General features: G+C 46.4%; 1 protein-coding gene across 3 annotated transcripts in view; it reads right to left on the bottom strand.

Annotated features, from left to right (window-relative positions):
- TMEM255B (transmembrane protein 255B) overlaps positions 1–12,677 on the bottom strand; it is a 130,045-nt gene that overhangs the window by 6,708 nt on the left and 110,660 nt on the right. For 2 of the 3 annotated variants that reach the window (XM_067563645.1, XM_067563647.1), the window contains exons 7-8: positions 11,955–12,114; positions 2,975–3,121 (exon numbers count right to left, since the gene is read on the bottom strand). In XM_067563645.1, the coding sequence (XP_067419746.1) occupies positions 2,975–3,121; positions 11,955–12,114 (307 nt within the window). The remainder of the gene's footprint in view (positions 1–2,974; positions 3,122–11,954; positions 12,115–12,677) is intronic. The other variant, XM_067563646.1, reaches the window with a different exon arrangement.

Consider the following 12,677-nt stretch of genomic DNA (forward strand, 5'->3'; position numbering starts at 1 on the left):
TGGCAGTTTTGCACTGGGGGAAAACCATTACCCCCATGGCGGATCACTTACCTGGGATCCACAATCACCAGGCAGATCACCTGAGCAGGAATTTCTCCCTGACTCAAGAGTTGTCTCTGAAGCCCAGAGTCCTGCAGCCCATCTTTGCAGTTTAGGGCATCCCGATGATCGACCTGTTCTCCACAAAAAAAAGAACAAGAAATGATGGCTGTTCTCCCAAGAGGGCTCAGTCCGGGTTCCTTGACCAGTGCTTTCCCTCTGAGCTGGGAATCAGCACTGCTGTATGCCTTTCCTCCAATTCCAATCATCCCACAAGTCATTCTCAAGCTGAAATTGGACCGCCCCAAGCTCATTCCTTTTGCTCCTACATGGCTGAGGCAATGTTCATTCCCTGACGGCCTCACATTATCAGTTTGGTTTCCCATATCCCTTCCTTTTTACCCCGACCGCCTGACTCAGCATCCTGGTCAGGTTTTGCATCTAGTGCTCAGCTCCCTGCACCTCACAGCAGGGACATTGCACGGCTAGAAGAAGAGTTGGAACAATGTTCAGAGGCAGCCTGGCTGGTCTCGCTTCATTGTAGGACGCCTTCCACCAGGGGAGCCGATTCAGCCAAATGAAAGCAATTCTCGGTGCAGTCAATAGCCTGGGGAGCTCAACCGATGTTGGCTTGCACTCAGGACGTTTTGGAGTACCTGTTTACACCTTCAGTCTCCTGGTCTCGCACATAGCTGGCAGGAATTCCAGCATTTCATCCGCCCATCCATGGGAAGTTGGTGTTTTCAAACCCCATGCAGTGAGGTTCCTGAAAGGAGTCACTCATTCCCCACCCCCGTACCCCCAGTTAAAGAGCCAGTTCCTTTGTGGGACCTTAATACTGTCTTAGTGGGACTTAGGGGACTTCCATTTGAACCTCGGGCAACTTCTTTCCCCTTTCTATGTCAGAAAACTACCTTCTTTGCAGTGATAACATCTGCAAGGAGAGTCTGAGAGTTGCAGGCTTTGATGGCAGAACCTCCTTACGGGCCATTTTCCAGAGTCAAAGTAACCCTAAAGCCACACCCTAAGTTTTTATCTAAGGTGGTTTCCCAGTTTCACTTGAACCAAGTTATATATGTACCCAGCGTTCTTCCCTAAGCTGCTTTGAACCCAGAGAAGCAGCATCTTAACACAGTGGATGTCAGATGATGTCTAGCTTTCTATCTGGATAGAACTAACCTTTCACCTCGTCTGTTTGTTTCAGATGTGGGCCAGCTGAAGGGTGAAGCAGTCTCTTCACAGACAATCTCCAGGTGGAAAACATGACAGCATGTGAAGTAGCCCAGGCTATGCATCCTCAAGGGCTATGAGCTCATTCCACAAGAGCTCAGGTGACATCAACTCATTTCTAAATGACATTCCTATATTGCAGGGCAGCCACTTGGTGCATAATTTTACAAATCACTGTGCCATTATGCCTGCATTCGGATCAGATCAGATGCAAACTTCAGGAAGGCACTCCTTCAGTCCTCCATCAGCCCCGCCTCCTACGAGTACTGCTTGCAAAGCACCCACCTGGAATAGCCAGCTGCATCCACATGAAGAAAAAAAAAGGATCATCTACCTGTAAACGTTGTTCATGATGCGAAGCAGACGGCTATTCCACAACCTGCCCTCTGTCTCCTCTGCATTGGAATCTGTACTCCTGACATTCGATGCGAAGGAACTGAGGGGGTCAGTGTGGCCTCGGGAGGGACTATGGTGCAGGGCGTGAGTGCTGCTACTACAGGCACTGCTAGGCAAAGTTCTCCAGCTGTGGTGCATGGGGCACACACACTTGCACACGTCTGCATCACATCTCGAAGAACAACAGTCACAGAGAGGTAAACTGGTTCTTTTGTGAAGCAGGAGGGCAGCAGCTGAAGGATGGGGAAGCAGATGAGCTTTCTCTGCCTAATCTTGTACATCCAGGTACCAAAGTGAATTCCTCGCTTATGCTTGTCAAGAATTCAAATCATGCTCAGTCAATTGCCCTTCTGCGATTCAGTTGGTTTCAGTGAATACAGAGAACTGGGGCATGCCTAACACTACCACTTTTGTTGGTATAACTTATGTCACTCAGGGGTATGAAAAAACCACACCCCTGTGTGACATAAATTACACTGACAGAAGCACTGGTTTGGACATCTCCTGCCAACATAGCTACTGCTACTCATGGAGGTGGTTTTATTATGCCACATAGAGCAGCTATATGAGCGATTCTACAGCAGTGCAGCTGCATTGGTACAGCTGTGCCGCTGTAAACTCTCTAGTATAAACATGGCCTAAGTGACTGACAACTATGCTTCAAAGTTAATACCCCATGGGTAGAGCCGTGGCTTTTCATGCTGCTGTTGATGCTATTATTTCAGTATTGTTGTGTAAAGATTCCCCTATGCATGGGAAAAATAATTGTGGTGCTTCCACTTTATCATCCTTCCTTAAAACGTACCTCTGCTATAGTGCTTACATATCACTCCCATCGGGCACCAAGTAGGCAAGTGGTGAGGTGGGGCTCTTCTGCTAAACCTGTCTGATTTATGCTTCTGCTCCTCCCAGCCTCCCCCATTCCTCTTTGCCTGTTTTGTCCACCTCCTGAGTCCGCTGTGCTCTAAAGTGAGCTTCCTGGGGCAAGTACTGTGTTCTTTGTTTATCTATACAGCACCTAAAACAAGGAGGCCCTGATCCTTGATTGGGCTTCCTTCGCGCTACCAAGGAACAAATAATAATGATAGTGAAGGAATCTGTGGGGAAGAGCTAAGAACTGCATCTAGACCGATCTTCACTGTAGGAACAAAGGAAAGTCTGTGTTTTAGGTGCCCAATCCATTGTCCCTTCCATCTCCAACTCCCCACAACCTCCCAGCAGACAAGGTTTAGCAGTGCAGGACTTATACCAAAGAGAAGCATCTGGCTTTCAAGTGGATTAACAAGAAAAATATCATTTTGTACTCTACCTGAAGAGGTAAAGGATAGGATGGATACGCAGGAATAGTTGCTGCAGAGGGACAAAAACCAGCATATGTCAGGATCTGCTGGGCTGGATTGTACAAGATCTGAGGAGGAGGGACAGAACTAAAGGAAATTTGGGACAGAGGTACCTGCTGAACAGAAAAGAGAACAACATGTTAGCACAGTGCTGTACCGTACCGCAGGTCTCCAGTGCCCGGTGGCCAATACTTGCATTTGCAGGGCCCTATGCTGCTGGGCAGGAGGGCATAGCCCAGGGCCCACACTGCGGGAAGAGAAACATGCTGCTGGTGGAGGGAGACACACACAGCTGGGAAGGGCGACATGGCTGGGGGAGGAACGCTGCTTGACAGGGGGGCACAGATGGGAGGGCACACTGCTTGAGGGGAGGCATACAGTTAGGAGGGGTGCACTACTTCTGGGGGGACAGACGGCTGGGGGTTGACGGCTGACAGTGCTGCTCAACAGAGGGGAATAGATGGTTGCAGGGGGGGCACTGCTTGTGCGGGTGCGGACGAGGAGCAGACAGCAGGGGCATGGTGCTGCCGGCGGCTGGGGACTAACCCAGTCTTGTCTTTCAGGCCTGCCCCGTCCTGTCAGCCCAAGCCCAGACTTGCTCCTGGCACTGGCAGGCCAGGCTCCCATCCCCCCACAGGTCTGGCCCAGGGTCCCCGGCCCCGCCTGTATTTGACAACTTCTGTGTTGGTTAGCTGCTCATTTGCATCTTGCATGAAGGGCCGGGCTATGGCCCCCTCTGCTCTAGTCGGTCCGCCACTGTAGCAAAATGCAACAATGAATTAGGAAAAAGGAAAACTATTTCTCCTACTTCAGACTGACTGGTAAGATAATTTGACAATGTTTGATTTGTCTATTTTCTTATTTCCTAGCATAAGCAATACACAAACTATACAATTAATTTTCCCTTCATATGTTTTCTATTTTGATTGTACAATCCATCCACGAATCTCAAATATTAATACATTAATGCTCACAATACCACTGTATCCTATAGATAAATAAATTGGGAAAATCAAGTTTGAAATTAAATCCTTCCCCCCATCCTTTTACTATACTTTCTAGAAATAGGGTGTTTTGAGCTGAGTTGGGTTTTTTTTAGTCTGATGTTACACAGCTGCTTTCTTTTTCACCTTAAGAAATGTCCAGCACTTCCTGGTGCCTAGTTGACGATGCAGTGGCCAGGACTCCAGACCAAGAAGTAGCAAGTCTAGAACCCATGACAAGCATGGTGCAGCCTTGACTTCCTCCCCCAAAAGCACCTCTACTCCACAATTTTCCAGACACATAACACCCCTACTTCTTGCCAGCACTAAGCAAACATGCTGATGCACTCACTCTGCAGTAGCAGAAACGAACTGATGCTATACGGCTTTTTCCCCTCTGTGCTCTTGAGACACAAGCATACCCATTCTAGCATATGCTAATTCCACACAAGGCCTCCCCACCACCTTTGATCCATCAGAGAAAACACCGTTGCTGTACTCGTTACCCCAGCACCTTCTGTTTTCGCCCTACCCCACATGGGCTGATCAAGATACAATAAAGTCAATGCAAAACTTTCCATTGAGTTCAATGAGAGCTTTATTGGCTTCTAGATCAACTGTGTGGTTCTCCCATGGGAAAGGATTTTGGAAGTCTCCTGCTGCGTGCTTTGCAAATTGAGAGGAGGAGATTGCCTCATGTTTATTTTTGTTTGTTTGTGTAATTAGTGGGTTTCTCAGGATGAAGGCATGGAATTTTCTTTTTATTGAACTAGCAAAATATTTTAATAATACTTAAAGGAACCTCCAGAAAAATTCTGGCTACTCATGGTGGGTTTTAAGAGTAACCTGGCAAATCATCACATCCTGCAAAGGTAATGTGGGTTGTGATTCAGCTGCTGGTTTACTAATAGTTTTTGTACATGTAAAACAATCCCATGGGCCACCCGGTGCATTTAATGTCTGATTTGTATTGTTTGGCCATTTGGGCCCCAAATCCTGCAGCACAACTTGAAGGATTGGAGGCTGTGATTGTAAGCCGTGGGGACAGGGTCCATGTCCTCCAGGCTCAGAGCCAGTTAGTAAGGAGTAGGGAAGCTTCACAAAATATAAGTGGAGGCTGTCTAGAGTATAGTTTCTCAACCTGTGGTACACGTACCTCTGGGGGTACATGAGACACAGGCGGGGTACCCAGGGAAAAACAGAGTGAAGGGGAAGCGGGCAGCAGCTCCCAGCTGGGAAGCAAGCGGCAGCCGCTGGCTCTTGGGGAAGCCGTGTGGCAGCCGCCTACTTCCCGCCGGGTCCCAGCTCCCAGGTGGGAGCCCGGTGGCAGCCTCCTGTGTCTTGTGAGCTGGGCTTGCAGCTGGGTGGCAGCCACCTGTGCCCTAGCTCCGAGCCGCGGGACAGCGTCCAGCGCCCCAGCTTGAAGACGGGCAGCGGCCGCCTGCCCACATCGCTGGGTCCCAGCTGACGTGGAAGCCTCCTCTGCCTGAGCTCAGATTGGGTGGCAGCTGCCCACCTCCCGGGCTGGCCACCAGGCAGCAGCCATCTGCAACTTGCCCAGGTGGCAGCTCCCCTACCTGGCTCAAAACCCAGTGCCCAGAAAACTTGTCAATTTTACTGCTCTAGCTGAGCAGTGAAAGTGACAACTATGACAGCCCCAGATTTCACCAGTTACCCTCTTTTCTTGTCTCTCTCTCACCCCTTCCTCCTCTCAAATCTATGGCAAAAAATTTGGGGCGGCGCTTTATATTCCCCAGCATTGGCATGCCGCTCAAAGCCTCCTAGCTTTGGCCAGCATCACCTCTAGCCCAGGTACATACTTGAGTTGCGCACCCCTGGTGTAAAGGTGGTAACCCTACCCACACTGGATCTGACATCTGTCATATCACAGCCTTATATACTCAGCCCTTCTTCCAACATGTGGCTCACATTAGTCTGCAAATATGAAATCCTGTGGAAAATTGAGTGCTGGGGTACTTATTAAAATTTGCAGAAGTTAGGGGGTACTTGCTACTTAAAAGGTTGAGAAACACTGGTCTAGAGTCCTCCCCAGGAACATTTCGAAATACCAGATGCAATCCTCTGCCATTCAGAAGGTTGTAAGGTCACGCTTTTTCCATCTCCATTCCTCTCTCTCACATGCCTTCCCTCCCTCTCTCTCTACCCACCTCTGCCTCCTTCTCTGTCTATTTCACTCACGTATGGTCTTAGTCACTCTCTCTGGTATCACAAGCAGACAACCTCCCTTCCAAAATGACTGCCACCCCATCAAAATCAACCATCTCTCCAACCCACTTATTGCTGCTGCAACCTCATGGTACTGTTTTGCCAGCCTCTGTTCTGTTGATACTACTTCCCCTTCTCCTGGACTGTAGGAAAAACAAGGTCTCGCTGCTGCTTCTGGGCCATCTCCTCCTGGTGCCCACTCTCTTACTGTTAAAGGAGCAGTGGCTCAGAGGCTGGTTGGTTTCCTATACCCCTCCTACATAAAGAGCAGCAGCGCCAGCCCCTGAGCGCCTAATTCTCCCTTTCATCCAGAAAAAGAGCTAGCAGCCATTGGGCCACTCTAAGCCTGGATCTCCCACCCTTTTGGAGCAGCAGAGGAATTAGGCACACTCTGTGGAAGAGGGCAGGGTAGCCATTCATGCCACCTCTTCCTAAAAAATCCCCTCTGGACGTGTGGCCTAAGTGAGGGAATATCTGGGGGGTCATGTCCATACTGACCTGGGAAGGTGACACCTACAAATATTTCCATGATGGTAGGGCTGAAGGTTTCCTTTGGACTTTGTGTAACAGAAAGGACCATGTAAGTGCTTAACAGATAACATGGAACATAAGAATGATTTTCTATCAAATGGCTCGATAAATATTTACAAGAAATAATAAAAGTACATAAACATAAATAAAGTAATAACTTTATTGGGTGTTTCTATGGAAGGGGCTGACTCTGAGCTTATTACACGGAGGCAGCCATGTCTCTGTGAAATCGCTGTACTGAAATGGAAAGGATGGTCCTCCCATTGGTTTCAATGGAAAAAACAGTCAATTAAGCCCTGTTCTAGGTAAATTTCAAGATGTATCTAAGCTGTTTGGGGTGCTTTTTTCTAATTAAAATGAGTTTGATAGATATTTAATGTGATATCTAGTGACAAATTGGAGGACTGGGCCAAAAGAAATCAGATGAGGCTCAACAAGGGCAAGTGCAGAGTCCTGCACTTAGGATGGAAGAATCCCATGCACAGCTACAGACTGGGAACCAACGAGCTAGGCAGCAGTTCAGCAGAAAAGGACCTGAGGGTTATAGTGGACAAGAAGCTGGATATGAGTCAACAGTGTGCCCTTATTGCCAAAAAGGCTAATGGCATATTGGGCTGCATTAGTAGGAGCACTGTCAGCAGATTGAGGGAAGTGATTATTCCCTTCTATTCGGCATTGGTGAGGCCACATTTGGAGTATTGTGTCCAGTCATGGGCTCCCCATTACAGAAAGGATGTGGAGAAACTGGAAAGAATCCAGCGGAGGGCAATGAAAATTATTATGGGGCTGGAGCACATGACTCATGAGGAGAGGCTGAGGTTACTGGGCTTATTTAGTCTACAGAAGAGAAGAATGAGGGGGGATTTGATAGCAGCCTTTAAGTACCTGAAAGGGGGTTCCAGGGAACATGAAGCTAGGCTGTTCTCCATGGTAGTAGATGACAGAACTAGGAGCAATGGTCTCATGTTGCAGTGGGGGAGGTCTAGGTTGGATACCAAGAAAATCTTTTTCACTAGGTGATGGTGAAGCACTGGAATGGGTTACCAAGGGAGGTGATGGAATCTCCTTCCTTAGAGGTTTTTAAAATGGGGCTTGACAAAGCTCTGGCTGGGATGATTTAGTTGGGGTTGGTCCTGCTTTGAGCAGGGGGCTGGACTAGATGACCTCCTGAGGTCCCTTCCATCCCTAATCTTCTATGATTCTATGACTGTGTACATTAAGACAGAACTACTCTCTCCCTCCTCCCCCCCAATGCTTCTGGCCCAGTTCCTAGATACCTTGTTGTGCTGGGCCTCTCTCCCTCCATGGCCAAAGACATTAAAGGGTGGAACAAAGAGAAACTTTCTATTCCGGAGAAACAGAGAGAACAAGCTAATGAGAGTAAGGCCTTTCAAGCTGAAGAAATGCAAGAGCTACTCATGCCAGACTGTGGCTCAGCCCTGAATCAGAATGAAGCATGAAAAATACTTACCTATCCGTTAATATAAACCAAGCAAGACGCACATTTCTGAACAGCAACATGGAACAGACGCATTCTATTTGTATTCAGTGCAGTTAACCAACTTCTCTGCTTATTATATGCCACACGTGTCTGTACTTCTCAAGAGAATCTCTGTGAAAAATTTTTAAACCACTATGCCAAAAACTCATGCCTCAGAAGCAACTATGTTCCAATTTTTGGAAGACAAAATAACAGTATTTTCTGTGCAGGCTTTAGGAGTAATTGTACTTTGTTTTTCAGTTCATTCTCACCTCACACATTTCGGTAGCTATAACTCCCCAAAGATATATGTGATTTTTACTAAACATCCTCGCTGTCTCTTTTGGATTTCATCCTTAAAGAAATGCCCTCAGGAACCGCAAAGGACAATTTTGATATAAACCTTAACATTTCTGTGAGAAGACTACATCTGTAAAAAAGATTATGATTCTCTCATCCAGATTTTATTTTTTCTTATATCAATCCCATGCCCTTTTGCATATCCAACTTACTGTTTTCTGAGTCCCTGGTTTCCTAACAGCTGTTTATGGATACACTGCTTCTGCACTGAAATAAAGTAGCAAATCAGTAAACTAGAGAGTGTAGGTTACCCAAAAGGACACAGGAAAATCATTTGCTGTAGTGACTAACAGCAGTTCTATTAATGATTTTTATAACGCTTGACACTATTGTGTAGTTTCTCTGTTTACCAAATTACTGTGGTGATTTACACAAATTCAGCTTTAGTCTGAAGAAGATAAGTTGCTCACACCCTCCACTCCTGCAGCAGAGGAAACAAGCAGCTTTCTGATTTGCTCATCTTTGTTGGGAGCTGAATGAACTTGCTTCACACTGAGATGATGTTGCATGACGGTTGCTGTATTTTCATTTCACTGCTTTTTGCTGCTTGGGTGGTTGGCCTGAGTGCTCAAATCTGTAAATGCAAGCTCAGTCCTTCCAGCAAGTTGTGATGTGTGAGGGTGTGAAACGGGATCACAATTATTCTGTTTCTTGTAGGAACATTTCAACAGCTCTGCGTCCCTCATGAACAGTGATATTGAATCAATGTTTGCACAGGGATGAGTTTGACCCCAAATGAGTATTTCTGGAGCGGATGGCCAGTCCAAGGTCTATGCAACACATATGTTCCCATTTAAACCTTAACTTAAGTAAAAGTGGGATTTGTGTGTAGTATGGGCCTTGTGTTGGCCCTCTGCACAGAGGTGCATTTCACCATTACAACCTAATCCTCAGAGGAGCAATTCCTATTGGTTTTGGTAAAGCATAATTTAATTTAATAACCTTTTAACCTGCCTTGTAAGCTTTATAAGTCACCTCTCCATAGCCAACTTCTCTGCATCTCTCTCCTAATGTACATTGTGCCTCTGCCCACAGCAGCCCTGCTAGCCTGGAGAAACATGTTAAAATTAAAAGCATCTTTAGCAATGCAGCCATTGTCCTTCAGATGACTACAATATTCAAGATTTCTAGTGCTGATTAGAAGACTAAGCTGATGTCTCAAAGGGATAGAAATTAATTCTTGATGTAACGGTGGTGTTAACAAATTAATCAAGTGAGGGCTTCAGAAGAATCTGTCACTAGTCACATCACCCAGTGGGAAGTACTGAAAAGGCTTCCCCCTTTTACATCTTTGCTCTATCCAATGTGTTCCAAACAGTAGAGGCTGACAACAGCTGAAATGGGTAGTCAAACCTGACACACTTGGAGCAGGACATTTAAAATGGGTCCAATGTGGTTGATTTTCACTCTGTTTCAGATAAATCTTGACCATTGCATGGGATGGCCTGGACAAAAACTATTGGTCCAGGAACCCAGGAAAAGCAACATCTCAATCATTTCCGAAGTAAGAGAGATGACAAGGAGAAAGAATGAAGCAGAAAGGATGTGTCAACATTGGTTAAAATTGTTTCTGTCATTCTCCACTCTGTTCAGGAAATCTTCTGATCTTCTTTAATATCTCTTCCCCCACTTCTCTCCTTTCTTCCTGTTCTACCCACTCATTTTTACATGTGACCTTCCCTGTGAGCTTTTACTGATCACACAGTAAGAATATGAGTAACACCAGAAAGCAGCTTGCGCTCCTTTCACTAAAGGAGGCACAGACTGTTCATTACTAGATGGCTGTGGTTCATCACTAGAATTATGAGACCACTCTTCACACCACTTCTCCTTGAGTCACCACGTCCCCCTCACACGGTGGAGTAAATGATATTTTGCTGCTGGTGTGTGTTTACACATTTCTTGGGCACAACAGCTAAGTGTGGTTTTTTGCCCTATGTAGGAGGGCAATTTGATGGTGTACATTTTGCAGGCTCTTAACAAGGGGTAGGTTAAAATAACTAACGTGGCCCTGCTATTAATAAAATGTTTCTAAAAGCCCTGAATCATGACATAGAGTTAGTTACTGATAGCTTTTTTCCTGAGTGTGTTGCTGTGATATGTCCCAGTCACAGCAGCAATAAAGCGGGAGAAATCACAATCCCCCAGGGGGCTTAAGTTACCACCACTGCTGAGCTCCCAGTTAGCACAAAAGAGCTTACACTCCCCACCACACAGCAATGGAGCACAACATACAAACATCACATCACTGTTTCAACCTGCCCTTTAGGCAGAGGCCCCTGTAGCTACAGGTTAACCAGCATTGTCTGAATTAATCCTGGCCCCTGATGAGCCACAGAAGATACACACCAGGAATTAATGTAGTAACAAACTGCGTTAACTCATACATGGTCTTTTGCAGCTAAATGAAGGCAGCTTTGCTGGAAACTGCCTTGGTGCCTCCAAGCTCCTCTGACTTTTGGCAAGTGATACCCCCAGAGACTTATGAATATCGTAAAGTAAACGCTGCTGTGGTGCTGGCTACACCTGAGGGGAAGGGAGGACGCATGTCTTTTCCATCTGTGCTGCCTCCTGAGCCCCATACTCACGTAATCACAGTAACACAACACAGATCCGCTCCCCACTGCAGAACAGCCAGGAGCCAGCGTATAGCCGTGTATTCTGGAATCATTTTATCCACCACTTAAACACAGGCACCTCTGCAGCAGAACATGGTGGCTACCATCCTCACCCACCACCACTGCACCGTGGTTTAGAGCAGACAGCGAAGAACAGCATCTTTTATGGATTTAGATTAGCAGAATGTGATTGTTCACATCGGACCTGGCGGATACAGCAGACCTAATCACTGCTCTTAGAATCAGAGTTGGAAGGGACCCCAGGAGGTCATCTAGTCCAACCTCCTGCTCAAAGCAGGACTAACCTCAGCTAAATGGACTAACCTCAGCTCTTTGGAACACCATCACACAATCTTTAACAATCGCAAGTAGTTAGGAGGTCAGTTTTACTCATCTATAAACTGGCACCTGTTGTACCAAACTGCCACCTTCTAGCACCATGCTGGGCCAATGGGTCAGTGCTGACTTAGGAAAAAAAAAGAGGCCACTTACTGAATTACCAACATGACTTGCTACAGATGCCTGCTGCTTACCTACACCTGTGTATTAACCAGGCCTGACCTTACTTAGCTGTAACACCTGGCAGGAGCACAGTCCAGGGATAGCTGACGTCACACTTGAAGCTCATACAGGAAACATTTTGTGGACACTTGCTGTGTATGGTTATGCTGAACACATTTGGCAACAGGATAATTTTAGCAACAAGCAGAAATCACCACTGGTGAAAAGCTGCAGGAATTGCAAGTCTTACCATGTCTTTAAAGGCCCCAAGTATGGCTGCCGTGACTATCCCAAGAAACAATCCAACGATGTTCAGGACGGTGGAGGCCCACAGCAGCCGATACAAGTGAACCACATCCTGGCAGCTGCTCACTCCAAGAAACTCATAGTAACTGGTTGACTGTTCTGAACTGAAACAGGATAGAAATGGCGTCACTCCCACACCAATGATTTACAGAGCACCAGACCAGCTGAATCCTAAAATGTTTAATTTCTTCTCAGGCAAAATAGTTGAATCAAGAGCAAGTAGTACAGCCTTTTCTACACCAGGACCAAAACATTCCCACAGGAGCTAACATTGCTCAGCTAAACCACTGGGAGCTCTAGTATAGATTCTCCACAGCCTGACCTATTTTTTGTAAGCACTACGTCAAATGAAATTGGTTTAGCGAAAAATAGAGCTACCAATGGCTAGACTAGGGGGGCCCTCCAGTGCTACCCTTCATGCAGCTGACTAGCATTAGCACATGTGTGGATTTTTTTTAGCACCATTCTCTAGCATAGCTATGGCACTAATAGATGATGCTACATTTCTAATTTGCAAGCACTCTTATTATCATGTGTTTGAGAGCAGACACCAGTTAAAACATGCTTAGCGCATGTCTGTGGTTTCAAACTGACAGATGCAACACAATGCAGTAGCTAATGGATATAATAAAGATGCTCCTTCAAATTGGAGACTGTGCTATCTAGC

Source organism: Emydura macquarii, unplaced genomic scaffold (assembly GCF_026122565.2).
Source record: "Emydura macquarii macquarii isolate MOO-44397 ecotype Brisbane River unplaced genomic scaffold, CSIRO-AGI_Emac_v2 contig_2531, whole genome shotgun sequence".
NCBI lineage: Eukaryota > Metazoa > Chordata > Testudines > Chelidae > Emydura > Emydura macquarii.